The following is a 27,731-nucleotide window of genomic DNA, read 5'->3' on the forward strand; positions in this document are numbered from 1 at the left end:
CCAGGGATTCCTCAAGAGAGTGGTGAGGACACAGAAAAGAGCTTTCATGTTTTCACCAGTGATACCTATACATACAGTATAGGTCCACAATGGTTCTATTAAACTTTAATATAGGGTCTGAAAATTTTCTCATGGATTTTGCACTTACCAGTGTTTTTACTTTACAGCAGAAGTGGAAATTTGCATGATGCTACTATGTTTAAACCATGTTTAGATGTGTGTTCTCTCAAACAGTCGAGTCAGAGCACAGACGGATGATGTAGAGAGCTGACTCAAGGTCAACCAGCACTTGGATTGAGGTTAATAACAAAATTGTTGAAAAACAAAAAACAAAAAAAAAATGTTCCACCTGAAAGCTATTTCAAGTATACACATCACATGCAGTGAGAAGCAGCAGCAAAGATAGAGGAGGAGATAGAGGATGACATGTTAAAAAGGTCAGACATTTGGAGTTGGACACGCAGTTGTGCATGTATGGTTTACAAGATTTCACAATTTAGCTGTAAACATTGACAAATTAATTGCAAAAGCAGATGCAACAGATCTGGTACAGTTTTGTTGGAAATGAGCAAGACTATAAAAATGTAATAATTTCCACATGTGCCATCCAGCTGGCGAGGATGATAAATCTGCCTCATCCGAGTACAGATCCACACTATTAAACAGGAATTATAAAAACATGGTTCAGTTGAGTGACTTTTAAACTTAGAAGAGACAGATAAAGGTAAGTAGTTTAAACTCCTTGAATATATGCAGGAGCATGGACTAAGACAGTTAAACGCACAATTAAAGAATTTTTCATCCAAAGTTAGTGTGTGTACGACGCCTTGAAACAAAGATGATTTTGATTCCAATGGGCCAAACCAGGTAATGGTTTTCAGTTCTGGAGCTGTTGCAGTGTGTTTGTTTTTGGTTGATTGGATGGGATCATAATTCCTCAAAAGACAGTAGCTATTGTTACTTTCAGAATTACTGGTAAAAGCTGAGCCGCACAACTACACAACTATACTTTGTGGGGCAAAGACTCAGTTGAAAGAAGGGCCTACTCTCCTCTGAAGTGTCCCCGCTCCTCATCCTGATTTTGCAACACATGCATAAAAATACATTAGGAAGTACAAAATGTTACAATATCTCACTCGTCACCATTTGGAAACGCATTGTTCAATTACAACATTGTTAAAATTGCACATTTTACAAAATAAGCTATAATGCAGATCAAATATACCCTAACAATATTATTTTACAGACCATTGAAATATACTTACAGTACTTTCATCTTCACCAAGATGCAAAGACAACTAGTATGGTACTCAGAGACCTCAGGCCTCCACCAAGGCTATTTTCAACAAACACCAGACCTCAGGGAAAGAAATTCAAATTCATAGCAAATGATCTGAATCTGCTCCAAAATTTAATGGTTCCTTCCCTGACCTTTGCCCTGTTTCTCTATAAAGTTCAGTACAAATTGGTTCAATACTTTTTGAACAATCCTGCTGACAAACAAATAGACAAGGTTGAAAACATAACCTGTTTGGCTGAGGTAAAAAAAAAATACCCAGTGGAGGTAATATGTGTAAAAACTGGCTGCTTGATATTTCAGTCAGCTGTGGGCCAGGTGCGTCTTTGAAACCAGCTTTGAAAAACTTCCTTTAGCTGTCTCCCTCTGCTCTTTCTCTCCCTGAGCCTGTCTCCGTTGTTTCGAGGGAGCTGCCACTGTAAACAATGTGCAACCCTCAATATGAAGCTTCATTTTTAAAACTACATCAACTTCTGCTAACCACACTCAACACTTAGCCTATTACAGAGCAAGGCAATTATGAGTATAACTATTATGCAATTTTAACACAATCAGTAATTAACAGTTTCAATAGTAAAATAGCCATGAATATTTCTAAAGAATTCATAGAAGCAGCCCAGATCTTCACACACATCACAAGTCTTGAAGGACAACAGTTCCAACACACTGACCACAATTCAAATAGAAAAATGGATTTTATGTAGTGTGATCCATGATTTGTAACTGATTTATGAGAACAAATAAAGAACAAAGGATTCATACAGTGTAACTGTTGTCTTGCCAAAAAAGAATCCAGCTTTGGTGTACCTCTGGACAGAGCCAGGCTAGCTGTTTGCCCTGGTTTACAGTCTCTATGCTAATCTAATCTAAATGCCCACTAGCTGTACCTTCATGCAGATTGGTGGCAGAAAAAAACATTAAGTGTCTTAGTAAGGTGTTGGGCCAGCATGTACCACCACAACAGCTTCAATTGATTCTCCAAGTTTCTAGACTCTACTGGAGGGATGAACAAATGGTATTCCCTCATTCCCTCACGTCCGTCTGTCATGGTCTCAACCTGGAGGCTCCAGGGTTTTGGTTTTTTGGACTTTCTCACTTCCGGTTTTATTTTGTAATTGGTTTCCTTGTGTGTCTCAGTGTTTTGCTTCCTGTCGTGGTCTTGTTTCTGTGTGGTGATTGTCTGCCCCGCCCTAATGTGTTTCACCTGTGTTCAATCACCCTTGCCTCCCTTGTCTATATAGTCTTTGTGCTTCCCTTTGTCTGTGTTGGTTCGCCTGTTGATTTCTTGGTTTGTCCTCATCGGTCCACGTCTCCTGTTCACGTCTGGTTGTCCTCAGTCTGTTCATGTCTGCTTTACCCTCGGTCTGTTCATGTTGCCTGTTCCTGTGTTTCCCTGCTGTTCCGTGTGGTTCCCTGTGCTTTTTTAAGTTCTTTTGTTTAATAAATCTGTGTGCACCGTCTCCCATGTGTTGGCAGCATTTGGGTCCTACTTACCACTAACCCTGACACTTTCAGTGTGATCCTTAACTCCTTTTTTTTTTGTAGAAATCACCATAGACTGGTCTGATTTTTGATACAGAATCTGAACAATAAATCACAAAAATAATCAACAGATTCATTTATAATTTAATCAGTAACTTTTTCAGCCAAGAAGGCCACTTCAAACTGAATGGCTCTCTAATATGAAGGAGAGTCTCATTTCATCCCAGCAAAATAAAAAAAGAGCAAGAAAACTCCTAAAGGTTAGATGTTAATATACTATTGCTCATGTTATTGCGGATGGCACCTACAGACATATCCTGTATTTATGTACTGTACATCAAACAAAAGGCCATGAGCAGAATACACACACAACTGGCTCAGCATCTGTCTACATTCATGCTGCTCCAAAATTCTCCTGTTCTCAGTGTTAGCTGGTTAAAACTTAATTAAGATGTTAAGTAATGGAGAAGAGATCAGAGATCTGGGAGAGAGGAAGCATTGAAATCACACTGGGTCTATGAGCACAGGATGTGCAATTAATATACTCCAAAACAAAGAGATGAAAGAGAAGGCAGGTTGCAACAACGAGTCTCTTATTGCTCTCTTTCTGCCTCTCAACAGATGGCAGCAGGTGAGCTGGAGGAGAAGGTGGAGCAGTTGGAGGCCAATATTTGGAGCTGGATTTCGGATCGCATCTGCTAAGTAGCCAAATAATCCAAGTCACCCATTTAAGAGGAGATGACACAGCTCTCAGCTCTTAGATATGACTTAAGTCATGATTTTTTTTTTATCAGAATATTTCTATTTAAAAGAAACTGTGCAAAACAAATCATTTAAAACGAGTACACATTATTTTTTTCACTTCTGAGTCAATTACAGGAAGCAGGTATGAATTGTTAAAAGCATGTTGTGATCCTACTCTGAAACAAAAATACTGAGCACAAAAAGAGAATTAATTGTGAAGCCGTGCTGGCTGGCTGGCCGGTAAAACCCGACTGATGACTCTGCTCTTAACATTCTTCACCATAAAGCTCTTATTTTCACAAATTGGACGCATGTATTTCACTTTGTTTATACCAGACGTGAGAACGTGGTATTGTTTTAACCTTGCATGAGTGTGTGTGTTTGTCTCATGGTAAAATGTGGTCCTGGAGACACCGACTGTAGTAGGAACGACCACAGAGGTGGTTTTGAGTTCTTTGGCAGGTGTTTATACGTCTGTCTGTCATGAAACGTCAAAGGTGTGTAGTTGAGGTCAAAATGAAGAATGAACGATGGGTGTGGGCCGACCTGAGTACTGAGTACTCATGTAATAACGTACTACTCAGTACTCATGGGTTAGAACATCAACATGTTGATGGGTGTCACAGCTAGTGTGATCCTATCACAACATGGTCTCTAGTGGGTTTTTTAACAACAAACTGGGGCCTGGTTGAAACAGCTGAGCGCACATACCACAATATGTGACTGACAGGTATAGGCTGTAGGTCAACAAAAGCTTAAATATTATTTCTTCAAGTCCAAAGCTGTACTAAATGTATTTTTCTTCTGAAACATATTATCCGGTATGATGATGACAAACAAGAAAAAAAAATTAAACAACTCATAAACTAGAATTACCACCTCACAGCTGTATGCCTCCGCCAACCAGTTAAGTTGCAAGAAATCTGATCACAATCTGCCCTTCCTGAGTTACAGCGTTAAATAAAGTGTTTTTGCAGAACATTGTGGTGTCACAGTGAAGTTGATCTTTGACCTTTTGGATATAAAATGTCATCACTTCAACATTTTATCCTATTAGACTTTCATGTTGAATTGTGTCATAATTAGCCCATGAATTCTTGAGTTATGGCCAAAAACGTGTTTTGTGAGGTCACACCACCAAATTCTAATCAGTTCATCCTTGAGTTCAACTGAATGTCCGTACCAAATTTACTACCACTTGGCCCTGGCTGCCGCCAGTGCAGAACCATAACAACACTGACATGATAGATATGTTTGGTCACTTTTTACTGCAGGAGTTGTCTGATATTAAAAACAAGAAAATGAATGTGTATAAAACAGACAGTAGACAACTGAATTTAACAGTGAATTTAATGAAAGTGTATGTAGCATATGTATACAGAGCTGTGTAAACAAAGTGGCACTTATTCAACCTCCACCGCTTCTATGAGAGCGGTGACACAAGCCGACATGTACAGTCAACACAGAGGAACACAGTGTCTAAGACGGCTTACACACTCTGTGTCCTCAGCTCCTCTCCAGCACACCACACTTTAGTCACCAAATGTTTCAAGCTTTCTTGCCTTAATCTGACCAGTTGCTTCTGGTTGTTCCAGGATCTAGGCTGAAGCACAGGAGAGATGGTGCCTTTACAGTTGTAGCCCTCAAGCTGCCACTGCATATTAGGCTGCCCTTCCGCTGCCTGTTTTCAAAATCCCATTTTAAAACATTTAGTCCCTTGTGTTTGACCCATTTTGAGAATTGCTTTTATTATTTTATCATCCTTTGTTTTCTGTTGTTTTTATTTTTGTTTTGAGTCTTTACAGTGTAGTTTTGTTTTTTACTTTTTGTTTCAAGGTTAAATGACTAGCTTCAATTTCTCTACATTCCAGTGGATTATACAGTGTTTGCTCTCAAAGCACAACAGGACATTTAATGGAGGAATGGACATGTTAGGTTCATTCATAGATTAACTTTGAAATTAGGATTCTATGAAACAAAAGAGCAGAATTTTCTGCTTTGAATTGAAAAACTGAAGTCAAGCTTTTTACCCACTGATTGGTGAAGATGAAAGATTGTATTTGCTGTATAATATTCAAAAAGACTGACTGTAATATCATATGATTTGTATTTATGATCATTTACTGTATTTCCTGACAATTTATGTATCCATTGGGAGTAAATATGGTAATTTGCAAAAAGTACTTTATAGTATGTGTTGTTTATATCTATTGTGTATCTATAAACCTCTATGGAAACAAGAAAGAGCCTCACACACCACCCTGAGATAATGTAGATTAAAAAACATTTGTTGAATAATAGTATTAGAATAATTATATTTGTGCGACATGACTTAATTTTGACGGACTTGAGCTGAAGCTCACACTGGTCTGGACCTGCCACCTAGTTATTTCTGTTAACCATTGATTTGCTGATTATTTACTAATTTAGTACATACAGTAAACTGAATCTCAGAGGAGCGAAAAATGCACACACAATATCCCAGAGCCCAAGCTGACATGTTCAAACTGCTCATTTTGTCCAACCCAAAACAAATTTGTTGGCTATTAAGAGTTTTAGCACGACATACTATGCAAGAAATACAATGTACTGAATAAAAGGTTCATACAGTCCAACAGCAGGTTTGTTGTGGCAGGTTTGTTTTTGGCTGTCTCAACATTAAACGTCTTGCATCAAAGGCTCCACTTCAGGTGCACTGACAACCGGATACTGCACAAGAAGACAACTAGACTAAGTCTCACAATTACTGTGTGGGAGAGCAGATCATGTAATCGCAGCATACTACATTAGTTAAACGGCAAAATCAAACATTTGAACAGGTTAAGACAATAGGATATTTTTAATTTCTCACCCTTAAGTTTGAAGCAAAAACTATTTTTTCACTTGGTAAAAATGAATTGCAAATGCTGATTTTCTCAGAGTATTTTGAATGTGTTGTGTGCATATACTGTATAAATTATAAGCTGGTCCCAAAGTTAAGAGTCTCACCAAATAAAGTAGCACACATCCTTTTTTGTTCTGCTGCCTGAAGTGACCCTTCACTGTGAATACAGAACTGTGATGCTCTTGCTGAGGCTGAAATGTTTGCATTATCAGGCCGAAAACAAAAGGCTGTATCTAATATAAACCGTGTTGAAAGCTGCCTGTCACAGCATGCCTCAGGTATGTAGCTGACACTTACAGAGCAAGTAATAGATAATTACAACACTACATTGCATAAACTGTGACTGAAGAGTAGCAACATGTCAGTTCCACTATAAACATACAGTAGTCGATCTGTTTGTTACAACCAGATGGACTTGGCATTTATGTAAATTAGACATTTGTTCTCACCAAAAACAAGCTCAAATGGTGGTGTTCCAATAAAGTAGAAGAAAGCAGTTGTGTGTTGTGCACTGCTTTTATCTCTGCAGGCTCCGCAGTTTAAAAGTCAGATTTACATTTAAACTCAGCGGTGCAGGCTTGCAAACAGACATCAGTACTTATCATACGGCACAGAAAAATCTATTTCACTTGGTTAGCTGCTCATTATAACAGTGACTCATTCACTGTATATATGAAGCATATAAACAGCTATTTCCAACCTATAGCACAATGCTAAAATGTGGGTTGAGAAGGATTTTTTTTTTTACTTCCATGACAGAAACACAGTGGTACAGGAACAGACTGCAGGAATATTATCAAATAATTTAAACATGTCTTTTGTGGCTATGTGAATTTTGGTCAAACAGTTCCTACGAATCTAATAACTTGTGGCTGGTTCAATGTTATTTTTCACACTAAACATTTTCAACTCTGCTGTATATAGCTAAGTATTGCATACTGATGAAATTTCATGCACTTGTCTTCAGTCTTCAATGACCAAAATCCATCTTAAATTATGCTAACAAAAGCTTTCTTGCAGGTACTTGAGTCTGTGCTATTATATAAACCCACTGCAGGTAAATCAAGAATCATTTTTGCTTCATCACACTGAGATGTTGCAGATGTGAATTCAAAATGGATTTTTCATGTTCCAGTGCTGTGATTCTGTCTCTAACTAGCTGTCTATACTATGTAATACACCCAATTACTCATTTGTATAAACTATTACAAGTCTACATTACAAACTTATATGTTGGAACATATAAAAGTCAGATATAAGACCCTGTCCATGCATAGCATCAAAATGACTTCTTCAGATTTAATACAAACTTATTCATTTGAAGTCCTCCTGCATTCAAATATGTGTTTTTCTTATAGTTACTTAACTATGACGTTTGGGCTTCACTGTGCAGAATGATATGTGTGCAAGGTTTGATAATGAATGGTTGTTTTCGCATTCATCTGCTGAAGGGAGGGAATTTTATTTATGCTCACCTTAAATTTGAGTTCAACACTTTTATGTAGGATTTCTATTACATTGCAACTAATTTAGAAGCCAATCCAATATGCAATTTATAGCTAGGCTAGGTTCACAGTTGGGTCACCTGGAGACAAAACTTCACAGCCTGTGAAGCCCCCTCAGGGGTTTGCAGCAGAAGAGAAAAACTGAGTTATACTGCCTTAGCTACTTTCTAAGCTAACAGCTGCTAATGAATTGCTGGCTTGAGTACGGAGACTGGCAAGCAGACAGTAGTAGCTGACTTTTGAGTTTTCTTTAGTTTTTTCATCTTTCAGTTGTTCTTTTTCACAGGTTGAGCTGTTGTTTTCTCACAACAGGTGGAATACCGTGCACGTTGTTAATGCAGTACCATTCTAAACTGAGTATGTATGTTGGCCATTGTCAGGGCAGAATCACAAAATAGTCGCTGATAATTTATTATATTTTCACTGCACTCATATTTGGAAGTGCGGGATTCCTGGAGCTTTGAAAAGGGACCAGGATGCCTAGATCATTAAAGCTTAATTTCACACTGAAAGTACACTTTGGATTTTCAGGAAAACAACATATATATATATATATATATATATACACATACTATATATAAGTATATTAATATATATATAATACTGTAGCAGCACCAGGGAGGAAAGTGATTTTTACATTTGGAACTGTGTTTTTTGGCCTAAATAAATAGCGTGTTATAGCAAGAATAAGAAAAGGGCTTAGCAGAAATCACAACAATGGGATTTTGATTAATGAGAAACATTCATTTTTGTATTGACCATTTAAAAGACTATTAAGATTGCCACTCAAGCGTTGAGCATTAATTATAAAGCAGGCCTACATAAGCTTCCATGAAATTTAATGAGCATTGTAAAGTCTAAAGTAATGGAAGGAGCTTTGTAGAGAATCAGGTGGTAAATAAAGTCCTGAAACGCCAGCCACATTAAACGTTCCCTGCCAAGTTTGTTTTCAGTGCACATACTAATGATACCTTCTTCTATTTTTTCAGAAAACATTTTGTTATTCATACACACTCACTGCTCACAATTATTAAAAAAATACTGGGAAAATACAGACTCATAACTGTCATTGCATACAACCAGTCATTATAACAAATAAAGCATATTTCTTTTGAACAATTAGATCTTCTCAAAGACATTTACAGACAGCATTTTGTAACATTATTTTAATAAAAACACTTACTTCATGCTGATGTGAAACCTAGATAAAAATGATCTCCTGCTATTTTTTGTAAAAGGGATTAGGCAAACTGAATGAGAGTAGTTCTTATCACAGCCAGGTACATTAAACCTGCTGTTGGTCATCAGTGATGTTTTACCACCAGGAAGCACAAACAGACTGAAAGCTGCACATTCACTGAGCTGCACGTGTTCACTCTCATCAGCTTTTTAAATGGCACTAGGGTTCATCTTAGACAGCTGCTGCTGATGTGATTACAATTAGAAAGCTACTTTAGTGCAGACGCTCAACCACAACACAAAACAACTCACCAGGCCAGATGCCAAGAAGCAACATTTCTCCGATAGTGAGGGTTTACACTGTAATACAGCAGGGCTCCTTGGCCAATCTATATTTCATACATATTCATTGATATTCACATACAGGATGGGCCTATGACTGCTGCATCACTCAAGACTAAAACATGAATGTCATAACAATCATAATCTGGAAAATCCTAGTTAAAAATCCTAGTTAAATATTCATGAGTTTACATATCCTGACATGGACCTGCAAATGCATGAACAACAAACAGAGATACAAAGCTTCCGAAGGCTCATAACTCCTCTCTGTCGGCTCTCTTATCAGCTCTGTGACACTGCAAGAGCCTTTAGGTCCTTTTTGAGCTATATCAGCTGTATTAATCTATTAACTTTGAATTCATCAATCACAAGGTTAAGGCAGCGATTCAGATAACATCAGCATACTCTGTCCTCCCCTAGTGGGAAATCTGGCATTATGTCACCTTTGTTTGTAGTAGTTACAAATCATCTCAGTTGACACAGAAACAACAGCTTTTGCAGGAGCTGGTCAAACAACTTTACAGCTCAACTGTGAGGTTTTTCAGGAGGAGCAAAAAAATGACAACTGCATCTTTGATGAAGATTCCTGCTCTCAGGAGGCTCACCTGTTTCCTTTTAGCACTCTCCAAGATTTTACCACAAAGACTTTTGCCAAGGGGCTTCCAGCCCAATCAATGATAGCACTAATTGAAATATTATCTCTTGTGCTTCACACAAATGCCCAGTCAAGCCCCCAATAATTGCACACAGATTATTCCACAGACCACACGCTTGCTAAACACTAACTCGAACATCTGCTCCAAAATTGCAAGCATACTGCTGCACCAGCTCAACACCCACAGTACACAACAACTCCCCCACTGTGAGATGCCTCCCTGCTGTTAATGCACGAGGGCAGGCCTTATCACAGTGTCGATGTGAAGGATCTGGGCAGGTGAAGGTGTATGATGGATGTGGGTACCTACTGCCTGCCCACCTAAATTATATATCTGTTTCCCTCCCTTGAGATTTCAATCAGATAAAAAGAACATATGGAAGTTTTAGAGAAGTATCACAGGCTGTAAATGCTCCTGAAAGATTGGGAAGCCTCCACAATCAAGTGGGTAAAGAATAAAAGCAGGAAACGTGTTGATTGTATCGGTAGTGTAAGCAAGACAGGGATTTTTGTTGCACATCGGAGGAAGCTATTACAAAAGCTAGACACAAGAACTACAGGTGAGCTGATTATAATGCAGCCAATGGAATCTTCCATATCATGGCAAAACCACTCAGGTCACATAGCAAGACTGAGATTTTTTGTTCACCACAGGGTTAATGTTGGGGATATCATCCATTATCTATACTGTTCCCCACTGGCTTCTTGCTCAATAATCTGTTGTTTCAACTTATTTCATTATCCTCTGGCCACTCCAGTTCCAAAACATTCCCTCAGTGCAAGTATCAGCTATGGCCAGGGATGGGATTCAAGAACCAGATCCAGTTGAGAACCAGTTCCAAGCTGGTTAGGTGTGATTGTATGCCAAAAACTTGTGTAAAAACTTTTTTTCACTCAGAAAATTGATCAGGAATCGTTACGTTTTCAATACTCAGGCCTCTATGAAAAAACATGAGGTAAACAGAATTTTCAAGGTGAGAAAACCGTGCCTTTATTCCACCTCACTGTTCTGTATTAAAGGTATGAACACATACACTGTTGCCCATTAAGTTGGAATAATTGTTTACAGTTTAATTGTGGTTTAATTTTCATTGTGATATGTTTGGAAGAGATTGACTACTAAAGTTTTGAGAAGATATACACTTTATCTGTCAAGAATAAATCACATTGTCACAATCATTTCATGGAAAGAGGTAAAAAAATATTTTATTCCAACTTTATGAGCAACAGTGTATATCAACATGGCATACTCGGCATACTTTTTATAAAGATGCTTCCAGAGAAACACACAGTGCAATGTGCAAGCTGTGTTTCTCAAGGAGGTAGCATTCCTCAGACAAGACAACCTGGTGAATGGACACAGTCTAAAGTCACTATCCCTGTTGCTTATTAATCAGTCCTCCCTGGCAAAGTCCCCTGTGGCCACCAGGTCACATGATCACTTCACTGGGACTTGGGAAACTATGTGGGGGAGAAAAAGCTTCTCAATAAGCTTTGCCTTTACTTTTGTGCAACTGTAGGTATTGCCACTGCGTGATGATGCTGCATTATTTGTTATCCAGGAAGTTCAGCAGAAGCCATGTGCAAACTATTCAGCACATTTCCATCACTTACAGTATAAAAAATAAACAAAAATCAGATTCGAGTAGCATTTTCTGCCCATGATATGTTTACATGGTGATGTTTATTTGCATTTCAAATATCAGCATTTCCGAAATTTGAAAGTTCAGAATTAAAGTCTGTCCGTCTGTCATGTTATACATTAGGAGGAAAAAGTAAATTATAGAGTAATAATATGATATTCAAAAAATATGTTTCTATCAGCGTCTCCGGAGATTTGTTTTTTTCCTTCTCTGCTTAGCCTTGACTCTAAAAGCCTTCAGTGAAATTTCAGTGCTGCAAATTGACTGTTGACCAAAACTAAGAATGAGTAAATCAATCAGGCTTCCATTAAACTCTTACACCAAATTTTCTACAACCAAGAAATGATTTATTTGGGATATGCAACTGTGAAAATACCAAACACACACACAAACAAACAGGGAAAAAAAGCAGCAATACAGAATACAGAAACAGAAAGCAACACGGAAATTGCTTCCCATGGCAGGAATGAAAAAGACAACTGGATAACAATTACCTCCAATTTGCAATTTGCCTTTTCAGAAAACAAATAATGCCCCTTGCTGTTTCCATGAAACAGGCAAAGTGGCAATTTCACATCTGAGGAGTAACAATTCTCAATTACAGACACTCATCATCTCATAATGTCTGTAATTGCCTTAATATTACATTGTGAAAGTAAGCACCATTAAGTTTAATTGAAAAAAATATATATTCATACGACAACCTCTCGACTCAGCTGTGGAACAACAATACAAAAATTGCTGTTGGTGATCAATCTTTCACTGTTGCTTCATCCTGTATTTTTTTTTTTTTTAATTCATGGATGGCAAGTCCAGATTTTTAACCTATGTAGAAGAAGCAGAAAAACTCATTTTACCTGTAACAGCAGACTCAACAGACCAGAATACAATGCGGCCATGAGAGAGCATGTATTTCAGGAGCAGGGAGCATCACAAAAAACTATTTTCATCCTATTTCTAATGTTCTATCTATCTACACACCAGGGCTCCCCTTTTTATTCAATATCCCACCGTTTGTAGTATATGGAAAAACTTAAAGATGGGGTCTGTAACTGTTTTTCTGAATTCAACTCATACAATGTAACGTATAAGAGCAACAGACTATTGCTTGCCGTTTTACAAGGAACAAATTAAATAACACCTCGACTTCGAAAAATCACTGAAGCTAGCATCAAAAACTTCGACAGGTTACTTCCTTGCATTTCAAAATAAAAGCACTTCCTTTCAACTCTGTTCATAGTGATAAACTATTACTATTAGCAGGCTACACATTTCTTATATATGTATTATAAAACAATAATATTTATCATTTATTCTATAGACTAATTCAAACAAAGAAACATAGATAGATACTTTATGTATCCCCTAGGGGAAATTCATGTGTCCATTATCTCATTGTTGATAATAATAATAATAATAAAAATAACAGTTGATAATAAATAAACAATAATAATTAGTTTAGTCCACTTCCTTTGGCTGAGGTGTTTTATAGCCAGACGGCAGTGGGAACAAAGGATCTCCTGAACCTCTCTGTTCTGCAGCGCAGTGAGATGAGACGTTTGCTGCAGCTGTAGTTGCTTCTCTGTCCTGCCAGAATATTGTGGAGAGGATGGTTGGTATTGTCCAAGATGGCCTCCATCTTACATTGCATACGTCTCTCCACAACAGTCCTGAGTGAGTCCAGACTCCTGCCAAGCACAGACCCAGCCTTTTTTACCAGCTTGTCCAGTCTTTGTGTTCATGTCGGACATGCTGCTGCCCCAGCAGACTGCAGCATAAAACAGTACACTGGCCACCATTGACTGATAAAACATGTGCAGCATTTCACTGCAGACATCAAAGGACCTGAGCCTCCTGAGGAAAAAGAGTCGGCTCTGCCCCTTTTGGTAGATGGCATCCGTGTTCAGGGACCAGTCCAGTTTACTGTCCAGGTGCACACCTAGGTATTTATAACCACATTCACAACAGAGACTGACAGCACAACTCTACAATGAATTGAGATGTTACTCATTTGAAATCAATATGAGTATCAGTACTGATTTCTACCATTGTACAAGTGGAAGCTTAGTATCTGTCCTGTGAAACAGAAAACTGACAAATGTCAGTAACACTCAAGAAACTTTTAGAAAAAGCACTGTGCCCTTTAAAGTAACATTACCATGACAACAAATCTGAGGAGTCACCTGTTAGTTTAAGTGAGGCCCTGCAGATTAACACGTCTCTTCTACAGAGGAGATTTAGGCTACATTTAAATTATTTTGAAGGAGTTACATGTCTGTTCTCGTTCATTCAAACTTGATTGTTTTCATGACAGGCCAATGATATGCATACTGCAGCTCACAGCTGTATACAGCAGGTTCATGCCAGTCTCTGGGGGTTATTCAGGGAGGGGTAGTAAATCACTATCTGTAGTAAAGGTAGATGAAGAAAGATGCAAACATCAGTGCATTTTATTCTAAGAGAGGATAAGGGTGAACTCTTACTTTTCTGCTAAGAAGCACCTGGCTTTAATGGCATCTCTTTAATGTCCAATTTACATGATACTCATTTATTACATAACACAGATGGTGATAGCTACCTGACATTGTCTGCCATCTGCCTGCTCGGTCCATATATTCTGCAGCACTTCATGTGGACTGTTCACCAGGGGAAACGGACACAAACATGGACATTTTTTATGGCAACAGCTCTGCCTCTTTTTCCTTGAGATCCCTACTGAATAGCTGTAGCCCTGCGATAAGAAGAGAACACACTCTACCCATCAACAATGATCCCAATGTCTTTAACAAAAGACTGCATACAACGAGCACACCATGGCTCCCTTACCACCACCCCTATCCATCTCTGCTCTCTCAGCTGGTCATCCAAGAACAGCTGTTGCTCCAAATTTCGATCTAACCGGCTATAATTCTCGTCTTTGGCTGACACGGGCTGATGGAGGAAGGACAAGGGCACAATACACAGGCCTGCAAGAGTCTCGGCCAAAAAAACCTCAAGAGTTTGTGCTGCGCCCTAGCAACACAGCAAGCACTGTCTTCTCCTAGCCACATACAGAGAAAGAGGGAGGGAAGCAGCCCGCTTAGACAATGAAGCTGCCTCATTACCAGTGTTTATCTTAAGCTGGATTAATACTCCAGTAAGAAATGCCCTTTTTCCTTTGTCAAGAAAATAACATGTTCTGCATCTTTTGGGGCAGTTTCATGTTGGAATGTTTTGCTGTATTCCAGTTTTTTTTGTTTGCAATTTTGTTTCCTTTGTGCAGAAACACACAACACCCACTGATGTCAATGTTTGATTGCTTAGCACCTTCCCTTCACATGTTGCAGTTTGTTCATTCTGTTCTTGTGGAGGATGATCAACTGTTGAGGTTTAGATCCCACCTGCTTTCAGCAAACATTCTGAAGCTACTTCCATATTCAGCCCACCGACAGAAACAGTACAACCAGCTGCAGAAAAGCAAGAGCTACTCTTTGTTTGAGCTGCATTAACTCCATTGCTTACCTTACGGACAACACAAAAGGATATGGCCAACTTATTCCCAGCACATATTCCATGTACAAGTGCTTTTTTTCATGTATGACTCTGGTGTCAAGTGTGAATAAATTCTTTCATGGTGAATGCATATAACCTTCTGTGCCAAGCATATTAGATGGGAGAAAATAATACAGGGCTGAATTCTGTGAGGGGCCCTGTGAAGCTGACCGTGACACATTCACACATATTTTACCATGGCACATGAGAAAGCCAAAGGACAGTGTGATACCATCATGTACTCTGCATTGTCTCCTGGAAGTTAAAAAAATGAAAGAAAGAAAAAGAAGTAGAGGTGGAAAATCAACAGGAAACTGAACTAATCTTAACTTTGGACCAAGTCTCCCACCTTCTGTTCAGTGAACTGACGCAGCCCCACAGCAAATTTAGCCTGCGGCTCATCCCCTTGAGGTGCGCTCGCTTCAAGCACTTGCTCGTGTCGACTGCCATCCAGATGTACAGTGCTTCCTGCCACAGTGGCTCGAGCCTCAGCCAGCCAACTAGCAGAGCGCTTCAGCCCAGGCGCTTCTTACTGTCTCTATCAATCGCTCCGGATTGTTTTTCTCTCGTCCTGTGATCTTCCCTGCTCTCTACATCCAACCCACCATCTTCTTTCTGACCGGCAGGTTCCTCTGCATATCTCTCTACACATCTGTACATGAGCCAAAACATCATTACTTCTCTCATGAACAGTCACAATGTTTACAAGATGCGTTCATTCCTGATTATAATCAGGTCAGATCATGAGAGGAGCTACTGTAACAACTACTTTCTATTTTAAAAACAGACCCACAGTCTTGCATGTTTCAACAGTCATGACAGCTTAACTTATACTGATACAAAGTACTTGAACTTAGTAATGGAAATGTACTCATAATAATTACTTACAGAATAGGAAGAATTAACTTTTAACATGACTTGTGTTGTATTCTGACAGTTTGTTACATTACCTGCGTTCAGATTTCCAACACGGGCTGTATTGTTCCAACATTTTCGATATCGGTACTGATACCAATACTTTGACTTCAATACCAGTTTTTTTTAATTAATTTTAACAAATCCATTTTAACAAAAAGAAAATTACAATACACATTAATATACAAATTATAGTTTTACTTTAGTTTTATTTTGAAGCTCGGTCTCTACACACTTAAAACATATTCATGTAAATAAACAGCCAATCACCAGCATTATTAGATCTTGGTCCTAGCAAGCTGCATGGTGATTGGCTCACTGAAGCTGTTGACATTTACTCATTTACTCTTCCATCATCCATCAATTTAATATTGGATGACAACAATACCTCAATAGTATCAAACATGCAGGCATGTTAGTCATACAGCAAATAATTAACGTGGGCCAAAATGAAACTTGTAGCCATTGTCTGGTTATTCTCTGCAAGCTTGCCACTGATCGTCTGTTTGCAAAGAAACCCCACTCTAGATAAGTCGTCTTGAATGAATTAGGCCACCAGTGAAAACTGTTGTGTGTCTGAATGTGAATGTCTTCTCAAAAGGTGACTTGTTTGGTGAAAGTTTGGTGAGATTCTGTCCTCCAGGTTTTGATGTAAATATTTTTGGTACATACAACCCCTATTCCCAAACACGACATCAAGATATCTGCCAAGATTTATGATCCAAAAGGCCCAAAAAGTTTTTTTTTTGAAGAGCACACTGTGCTCGACTTGTGTGTCCAATTTCAATTCGATCGGACTTGCTCTGTGAGGGACGTGGCCTTTCCAAAAATTCAATCTTTTGGCCTTAATTACAGCACATGCACATAATTTCAATTTATTTGGCCTAGTTTCATGTTTCTAGCTCATTTCAGCTCACCAATTCTGCATAACAACAACAACAACAATAATAAGTAAAAACAATTGGGTTTAATAGGGGTTTCATAAAATGACTGATGATTCTCATAGAATGACTGTAGGAATTAAATATTGCCTTTTCTATGAGAACTAGTGATTCATTCACCCTGAATCCCTCTGCTCACCTGTAAATCCTCCTTTTTCAATTCATTCATGATTTATTATCCTCCATATGTTCTTTGATTCTGTTTATTTGTTATCTTATCAGAATTTGCCTCATTCCTTATCTGTGCCCAATTCTCTTGCTGCAATGACCCAATTTCCCCATGGGCACCATTTAAGTTTCATCTAATCGAATCTAACACATCTCTGACTCTGCAAGAGATCGGCTGATATGCAAATGACTTCAGCACAGTTTCGATGCTGTCTGAAGAATGGATTGGACTTGAAATGGAAGGGACAATTTATCCAGGTGTATTAAAAGCAGAATTTTTTAATGGTGCAGCAATGTGACACAAAACGGCATCTCCCTGGCTGCTTGTTTCAGTGGAAATTTTGTGTATTTTTCAAAATATTGTCAGGTAAGTAAAGGTCTTCTTTCAATTGGCACTTCTTCTTGCCTGCAAAATAATGACTACGCTACTTTGCAACATAAGTAATAATGTAATTCAGCACATACTGTCACTGTCAATACCATATATTAAGTGGGGTTAAAGCAAGTTCTCTCTGGTCTAAAAAAAAAACCACACAGAGTGAGTCACTTGATTAATTCCATCTTTCTCTTAGCACTGACACATCTCAAATACATAATTAGGTTGAAAAGTGCAGAGTTTTATATGCTAAAACAGTGTGCCACATAACATCACAGTTTCAGTTTACCATAGTGGTTCACTGTATTCAGCGCAACCCTCATTTAGCGTTGCTGGAGATGGAATAAAATATGGGAAAAGAGGCAGTTCTTTTAAATTTCTATTTCTATTTTAATTAGAAAACATCATTATCAAGGAGGTAAAGCTGTGACCATATCTGTTTGTGTTAATCAATCATGTTTTTTGATTTCTTCAGTGCCTTTAACACCATCCACCCTGCCATACTGAGGAAGAAAATTACTGTCATGTCGATTGATGCTTTTCTGGCGTCCTGGACCATGGACTACCTTACCAGACGTCTCCAGAACTGTTTGTCAGACACAGTGGGGAGCAGTACTGGAACTCCACAGACGACCTTTTCTTTATACCCTATACACATATCAGACTTCAGGTCCAACACAGAGACCTGCCACCTACAGAAGTTTTCTGATGACTCTGCATTTGTTGGATGCATTGGGAGGGGGAGTATAAATACTTGGGTCTCCACTTGTGGAGCAAACTGGGCTGGACCAGGAACATAAAGGACCACAGCTCCGGTCCTTCAATGTCTGTGGCACTGTGCTGCAGATTTTTTATGGCCATCGCCATTTTCTGCGCTTTGGTCTGCTGGGGTAGAAGCTTGAGGGTGGCAGACACGAACAGACTCAACAAACTGATTCTGAAGGCCGGCTCAGTCCTGGGACTGCATGTAGACGTAAAGAGGAGGATGTTGTCAAAATTACTCTCCGTCATACACAACATCGCTCATCCTCTACGCAATGCTCTGGTTGGCCAGAGGAGCACATTCACACAGAGACTCACAATGACTAAGTGCTGCACTGAATGCCACAGCAGTTGCTTCCTTCCTGTGACATCCAGTTGTATAGTTCCTCCCCTTTCTGCTAAATTTTTACAACTTCTACTGCGACTTCTTCTAACTCTGTTTAAAATAATGTAAATCTATTCATTTCGGCATCTTCATCAGTGCTCTGCTATCAAAGTACTGATAACATTACACTTTTCATTCAGTTTAACTTGGTACATTATGGTTAATTTACTGTTAAATTAATGTTAATCTACTTTTAATTTACTTTTCACTTTTCCATTTTTGCTATGATTTTGTGTGATTACTTTTTTATTTTTGCAAATATGTACATTCCATTCTGTCTTTGTAATTATTACTGTATCATTACTTATAGTTTATACTCTTTTACTTATTTACCTCCTCCCTCCTAACTTTGTGTTGAAGAATTGTAACAAAGGAATTTCCCTGCAGGGATCAATAAAGTTTTTATGTGATTCTATTTCAGATCGATATTTATTTTCAACATTCATTTCTGTAAGCATGTATCATAATTTTAGCTATTTAAGCAAAAATCTTTGGCTCTTCTATTTTATTATGCAGGAATTTGACTTGTCACATACTGGGGAGGACTTCGGGTGTGTGTGTGTGTATGTGGTGGGGAGTGGGGTGGGGGGGGGGCATCTATAAAGAGCAAAGGGGCTGCTGGCCAAATTAAATATAGTGAGGTGTTAAGGAAAAACAGCCCTCCTTCCTTCCATCCTATTCGTTGATTCATGCACTTCATTCGTTTGTTCACACATTTATTTAACTGTTTACTCCAGACCTCAAGGGTCATTATCATGGGAGGATTTCACAACATTAATCTGTCCTCCAGTGCCCATTATATTGTGTAGCCTACTGATGATGGAGCTAGAGGAAAAGCAAAGACAAATACACAAGCAGTTGATTAGGGCTGATAAAGATGCCGTTTTCATTCTCCTTATGTGTCCTTTATTTGCATGTTTTAGGCGCGCTTCTATCCAGCCACAATCTACTTATTGGATTGAATTTTTAATGTCAGGTGTAAACAAGGTCAGGAAGACTGAGCTGCTTCACTGCTCTCCGCTCCAACAGCACAGAACTCTTGGCTGCCCGGAGAATACAGGGCTTAACTTTGTTGACCTGACCACGCAGTCAATATGGATTAAGAACTAATGCTTAATCAACTTTGCAGCAAAGACCTCCCGTCCGGAAGATTTACCATGCGTCTCTATGATCCGCGGGCAGCAGGAGCCACAAGCGCAAAAAGGACAATTGCACAGTGCAGGTGCATTAAAGTAGAGAGCTGTGTGACTGGAGGCTATAAAGCCAGAATGATCAATGGCATATTAGTCCTGTTTATCTTTTTTTGACGCAAAATAAACAACTGAAGCAAAACTGATACTGCTGAGAATTACACTGGCAGGATTAAACTTTGACAGAAGAGAAGAGGCTGAAGCCTAATATAACCAGTATAAAAATACATTCAAATCACACTCGGTACTTAGAGTCACGCCACTGGCCAAAACAGCTCAACTGCACTTCACTAATCGCTTAATTTAAGCTGCGGTTTAGAGCGCAAGCATCGAGCCAAAGACTGTCCGCGACATGCACAAAAAGCCACTTAATAAACTAACAAACAGGCGCATCCGAACAGAGTCGAAGACAGCGATAACAAGTGCTCCGAGGAGAACAAAATCCATCACTTACCTTGCTCCATCAGCAGGATGGTCATCCCGACCAGCATAGCCCAGTACAGAGGATTCTTCATGTCTATCGATCTGTTTGTCTGCTGTGTGATGTCGTCAAGGAAAAAATAGCCTGCGAGTCTCTGAAAATCCCGAAAAGTGCTTTTTTCTTCAAGTCCCCGGTGCTCCTGTCTGACTGTAAAGCATCCACCAACGCAGCGCTTCACAAAGTCCCTCCTTCAACTGTGAGGTTATTGGCAGCGCTGCTACACGCAAGTTAGCGGCATTCAACAGCACCACTTGCAGTCTGGATTCCTTCAAGAAAAGGATACTCACCTATGTTCACATGGTCGTGTATTCATCGAGCTGTAGAAGCGCTTTTAATTTGAAGGAAACATCTACCCACTTCCTGTCCGGACCCGGTTGTATGTAGCGAGCTTAAAGTGGCGATTAGCGGTGACTTCTTGACGAGGCGCTGCCCTCCCGCAGTCCCTCCACCTCATTTACTCAGTTATCGCGGGTATTTATCTTCATTCAAGATATTAAGTGCGAGCAGAGGTGTGACGCAGGATCTTCATGTAGGCTCTATTTCAGGAGTTCTTTATTTTTTTTCAGTTTCCAGTGGAACCCAGTGAGTGGGCTTAATAATGATTCATTATCAGGGCTAATTTTAACATGCAACAAGTCCAGTAAGATTTCCAGCCCTAAAACCAACAGTGACTAGCATTTAAAACCAGACTGGTTCTTGGCCAGACTGTGACCCTCAGCCAGGGTCACAAAATAAATCTAAGGCATCACAAGATGTATAATAAAAATTGGGAAATCAATTTAACTTTTCTCTAGTTTCTCTTATTTCTGGTTTTGCATCTCCATATTTCTAAAACTGTCGAATGAAACAAACTGAAAAGGGATTGACCAGGGTTGAACTGCTCAATATTGCTTAACTTTGAAAGGTCGACTGTATATAAGGACGGATGTAGCAGACCTCCATAACATCATCCATAGGTTACTGAAGAGTGGTTTTGAAGCTCGGAGTGGGCTGCACGGTTGTGACCGTCTTCGCAGTGCCTGACTCTGTCTAACTCCCAGCTAATCCAAAAATGGGTGTGTGTGGAGCTGAGACTAATGTGCCTGCAGGTTTGTGGCAAGCATACACTCCCCCACCTGTCACTCAAATTGGCACGCCCTCAATTATACATAACTTTAAACCTTTATAAAACTTTGAGTAGGTGAGGTATAGAAAATACACCCTCTGTACAGTTGTCATGAAGGGGGAAATTAGATGTAGGGACCAAAACCGTTTTTGTACCAGGCTGTAAACATGTCTATTCCTGCTGTAAAGTAGGGCTTTTTAACATCGGACTCTATGGGGATTGACTGGCTTTTGGAGCCAGTGTCAAGTGGACAATTAAAGGAACTGCAGTTTCTGGCAATTTTGTATCGGCTTCGTTTTTCGAGGTTACGCTTGGTCACAAGCCAAACAGACTGGATACCGGTAATATCAGCTGTCTGCATCTGTTTGTAGTGATCATTAACTCAATCACTGGACTTGCTGAAAAAAAAATAAAATAAAAAAATCGTTACATTTGCGCGATTGGTTTTCTATGCTCATATGCACGTCAATTATATCATGTCACCATGTGGGTCCGATCAGGGGCCCTTTGTTTGTGCAGAATTCTGCTTGCTGTGAAGGTTTCTTCTCTCACTCTCGGGGGGGGGGGGGAGGTTAGTTTGACCACAGCTCTCCCCACTAGAGAGGGGCAATCTATCAAATAGCGCACATCTATCTCTGTACAGTTCTAATGTAGTTTGTAAAATCATTTCAATTCATTCATAATACTGTGAATACAGACCTGTAGTTTCTTACACATAATTTTTCAGGGTTGTGTGAAATTGTTAAGAATGATAAACTACGCTCATCACCACGTGTGTCTTGTTAGGTCTATCTATCTATCTATCTATCTATCTATCTATCTATCTATCTATCTATCTATCTATCTATCTATCTATCTATCTGTCTATATTCTTTCTATTCTTGTTACTTTAGGTATTTACTGTTGGTATTGATTGTTTATCCTTTTGGTACCAATTGATGACTGCATCAAGGAAAGGAAGAAAGCTTGTCAGGCTTTAGATGACAGTTGTGTAATTTAGAATGTGTGTGTCATGTTTGAAGTGTGTAATAGTGTAATAATTTGGTTCTCTTGTTAATCTATTTGTACGGTGAAGGATTTGTACAGTTTAGTAATTTGTATATTTTTATATGTATGTGTGTGTATATATATATATATATATATATACACAGTATATGTATATATACATATGCTGAAAGGGGTATTCGCCAAGGGCACCATACAAGCTAGAACCGCCACTTTTTGCAAGTGATATGTGATCACAAGTTGCCACATGAGACACGTGCAAAAGGTGGGTATGAACTCACATAGATGAAACTGTCCACTTGTGATTGGATGACACAGGACGCATGTTAATACCAGGTGACTTTAAAATCAAATAGCAGATCAATGATCGTATACATGTACAAGAAATTCTGATACATCTGTCATTTTAGCCCATTTTTTTCTGAATTCCAACAAGCTTCAATAAAAGTAGAAACTTCTTATGACAGACAAGCAGAGGGAAATAAAGAATAACAGCTGGTTGTTTTTCTATTGCCATCAGTGGTCATAAAATAAAAATTCTAAATTCATTCATGAATTCCCCCGTCAGAAGGTATTTCTGTCAGTAAAACAGAAGAAATAGTCCACAGTGACTGTTTGACAAATGCAATCCATCATTTAAACTACAGGCAAGTGTATTAAAATAGCATCTTGTTTTCATATCAATACGATACTGTGGCAGTTTTATCAAAAGTTGTCCCATTCTGCCATAATAGAGTTTAGTCCAACATCAGACATGACAGAGTTAAATTCCTCACATAAACACACAATTTATATGTCCTATCCCATTGTGTGTGTGTGTGTGTGTGTGTGTGTGATGAGGGTCGTCAATGACCAGGGGAAAAATGTGTAGTGAGACTAAATTAAATAAATATGATCAATGTAGGGAAAATAAACAAACAGGAGTTTGCTGATGCTAACCTTTATTTAATTAAAATTCTAAATTATTTGTTGCTTCTCCCTATCATTTATAATGATTGAGTATTGATTGATTATTGATTATTAATGATTGATAAAAATCGTGTGTGTGTATGTGTGTGTATGTGTGGGGCTGATGAGGGTTGTCAATGACCAGGGGAAAAATATGGAGTGAAACTAAGTTGAATGGATATGATCAATGTAGGGAAAATAAACGAACAGGCGTGCCAGAAAGAATCTGAGAACCACTGATCTGACAGGCATGTCCCTGGATGACACTGCATGTCACAGTAGTGATGGTCTATTTAAATGAGTGCAAGCTCACAGTCAGTCTTCTGCTTTTGCTGTCTGTTACCTCTGACTTCGCTCTGTGTGTCTGCACCCTGGAGGATCTTTATCTCTGACTTAATTCCATTGGGGATGTTATTTGCAATGCTTCCTTCATTTTACTTATAATGTTGCTAGGTATGTCATGCTGTTATTTTGTGTGGCCACAGCAGGGGGCAGCCCAAAAAAACATACCACCAAGTTAAATTGTACCTCCATTTTCCATTTACAACTTAATGCAGCTTCCATTCAGATTTTTTTGTTGTATTGTAAGATGTATTCAAAGCACTGGAAATCAATGCTGCATGAACATTCTATAATAAAATTATCATTTGAGCACAATGTCACATGGAATTTGTTGTTTTCAATACACAAAAGTGCTCAGAATTATTATTATTTATTATTATTTAGGTCTGTCAGTGAATGATTGATTATCACCATTAATAATGATAAAAAATCATCAAAAATATATTTATTAACGTTGCAGAAGAGTGTGCCCCTCTTCCTCTGCTCTCCATTTATGAACAAAACTGGCAAATGTTCGAAATTGAGGACATAATTGAAAACTATTGTGAAACAGCTGTAAACAACAACTTTAACTGGCAAATAGCTAAAGCTGCTGGAAAAGTCGTTAAATGTTACTAGATGATGCTAACTAGCATATTCATGACATCATTGTGTTATATCTACACTCTGCCAAGTGTCAGCTGGTTTCAGCTCTTTATCTGTTTGCTTCTCTCCTCTGTGCTCACAACGTAATTACAACTTCATGTTAACCAGCAGTCACTTTGCGACGTCATCTGACAAATTCACCAAACACATAAGTTAAAGACAAAGACTATGCTGTGATTTTGGCTTTTACTTGTAAGATGATCACTCAGAGAGTTAGACGCTCATTCATGTCAATGTCAGCTGCCATGCAGTAAATTGAATGAGGGAGAGCCTAACATTGCAATACTGGTGACTCTGTAAACAGTTAAGGTCTGTCAAAAAAGTCACTAGATTTGTCATTGGGTGCTTTTAATAAAAAAAGTTGCTTAAGGGTTCTGAAAATTGGTTAAATGTAGCAGAAGGTGCTAAGTTTGCAATGCTGCATGTAAATGCCCCCTGACGATGTAATAGAAACTGTTTGCATTTGTGTTGAAAGAGCAAAAGCTAATGGGGAAACTGCAACACTTGGTTGGCTGACCAATTGTGTAACTCTACTCCCACTGGTGCTGTTCAGCCAAAAATAATCTGGCCTCCTAACTAACTCCTCTTAACTAGCTAACAACATCTTAAACACTGCCGGCCGTGCAGCATTGGTTGAGATATCTGAGAGCATGATGCTAACATCAAGGATAGCATCATTTTCAACAACATGAAAACAAAAGCTATGAGCCTTCCTAGCAACATCTCCCCTTCTACTGCTGGAGGTAAAGTAAAAGATCGCCTGGGCTAGTGAAGATGGCAACAGTATTTGTGCATCCCACAGACATCTGTTCCACCTGAGCAGTTGTTTTCAGCATCTGCACTAGAACATTAGTTGTGAACTGTATACCCAAAGTGTATGAGCAGCCCTTTAAGACTACTGCTCGTGGGTTTATCCTGTGTACAACTGAAAAAACTATGTGGGCATCACCTTGGTCTAATAAATTAGACTGAGACCAGGCAATCATCTTGCAAAAACAACTTTTTCTTCAGCCACTGAAGGAGCCAGTGAGGCCCACAGTTTAAGGGCTGTGCCTATACTCATAGAATATGGAGTTACAATATGTAACTACAGTATTTCGTACATGTCACCCTTTAAGGCTCACTTGTTGGTTAAAGGCTGGTTCCGTCCGGTACCACAAACACATCTACTTAAATAAATATAAATGAATCCATAACTGCTACATGCCCAAGTACACAGTCTCATATGCGCCTGAATGGTACAACATAGTAGAATAAAAAAACATCCTGTCTGATGGAGAGAAGCCTTGGAAACAATAAAGCCTACTGCTGTGCAGTGGCGTCTCTGGGAGTTGACATGCAAATTCTGGGGCTAAGCCCAGACAATCTGGGGCTGAGGCCAGGGTGTAAGTGCACGCCAGATCTGTTTTGGATGGTCCCTGCTGTTCTGCCTGTAACACTTCTATCTACATTTCATTTAACTTTATTGCATTGTATGACTACTGCAAACATCACATTTTATTTGAAAATTAAATTTTTAATATGTATGTATGTATGTATAATAATGATAAGGCAATTACTGTGGACAAAACGGACACCTACAGCTGAGAATTCACAAACTCATGCCACCAGTGTTTAATTGCCACTTGACTTTTTTATTCTGTTTTTTACATTCTTATTTGATTGCTGTAATATTTGGCCCTTTATGTAATACAAATAAAATAAACCAGCAGCCAGATGGCTGAGAAATTCTTATCATTAAAATCCTGACTTGCCCATTATCAGCTGGTGACTTTTCTTACCACTGAAGCAGCAGTAGTGATAGTGTTTGCTACAGGTCTGATGGTGCTGACTGCGACGCATTGAACAGGCTCCCATATACAAAAACATGTTCATTACTACCTCCGTCAGGCAAGAGAAAATATTTAACACTGTAAATTAAATTCAGGATGTGGCAAAACCTTCCAAGTAAGACTTTTCAAATCTTGCAAAAACCCTTATTCAAGAGTGACGCTGAAATCAAAAATACTGATGGCACCATTGTTCTTGCAGTAAATACTGACTCTGACTGGTATGTCACTTATGATATGGTTAGGTTTAGGTTAAGGTGAGGTGAATCATATCAATAGGGAAACAGACAACACACATCAGCTTACAGAACTTTAAAACTGTCATATACCACTTCTTGTGGGCATATTCCGGTTCTTGATCATTATGCCACTGCTAATTATGATATGCAGCTGCTCTTCAATGTGTTTCCTCTGAATGGCTGCTGACTGTGTGGACAGTTGTGGTTTGTGTGATGGATGCATTTCCTTAGCAGGGATTCAGACCAAAAACAGCTGTGCAAAGGACTGACTGAGCTTTTATAAGGATGTTACCCAGCTCTCTGCCCACCCTGTCAGTCTTTCTACAGCCACACACAGGCAGCAGCAAGGGTTAGGGGTGGTCAGGAATTTAATTATTTACCTTTCATGATGATTATAAATTTTTTACTTTGTCAGAAGGATTTGGGTCCAGTCAAAGAACATTCCCGGCTAAAGCACTGGAAGCCCAGGGCTGATGACGCCAATGCTGCTGTGAGAAAGTGGAGATGAAGGTTACACATTTTAACAGTCTAACGAGGAGCAGCTACAGCCATACATCCATTGGCAGGAGGCAGAGCAGACAACAACTAAAGCGAACCTTGTCGATTGCTGGTCCCTGCTGTAGAGTGTGGTTGGGTGTCATTTACCAAGCATGTTGGACTTGATGCTGAACACCGACAATAAGCCTGAGTGAATAAAGCCTTCCAACTTGGTGATTGGAGCATAGTTGGAGACCAGGGCTTTCTATTTGCCATGTTCAATTCCTGCACCCGAGAGTCAAGAGAAAAAACATTGAAAAACTGACATCTCAGCAGCTATAAATGTAACAGTGGCATGACTGGCATAAATCAACGCATACCCCCACTGATGTAAAAAGGTCATTTTTGCTCTGTTGAAGAAGTACAGTATGACTGAATGTTCATTCAAGCATCTGCTGTTCTGTAAAATTATTCAGTCTCTATTCACCAACATGAACTATAAAAATAATGAAAATATAAAATAAAAATAATTATTTTATCCACAGTATTGTTGTGGCCATCCGTGGCCTGGCATCAGTCACAAGCTAAAAAAGACTTCATGGTAAGAACATGTTAAGATCATGGACCCAAAAGAATTTACTCTTCCAGCCTACTCACCATC

General features: G+C 39.0%; 1 protein-coding gene across 1 annotated transcript in view; it reads right to left on the reverse strand.

Annotated features, from left to right (window-relative positions):
* Positions 1-20,623, reverse strand: part of ntm (neurotrimin) — a 430,835-nt gene extending 410,212 nt beyond the window's left edge. Inside the window, exon 1 of the mRNA XM_023401410.2 lies at positions 20,454-20,623. Within this exon, the coding sequence (XP_023257178.1) occupies positions 20,454-20,514 (61 nt within the window). The 5' untranslated portion in view covers positions 20,515-20,623. The remainder of the gene's footprint in view (positions 1-20,453) is intronic.
* Between the last annotated feature and the right edge of the window lie 7,108 nt (positions 20,624-27,731).

The sequence above is a fragment of the Seriola lalandi genome, unplaced genomic scaffold, assembly GCF_002814215.2.
Source record: "Seriola lalandi dorsalis isolate HSWRI2012SDOR001 ecotype SW California unplaced genomic scaffold, Sedor1 jcf7180002053675, whole genome shotgun sequence".
In the NCBI taxonomy this organism is placed as follows: Eukaryota; Metazoa; Chordata; class Actinopteri; order Carangiformes; family Carangidae; genus Seriola; species Seriola lalandi.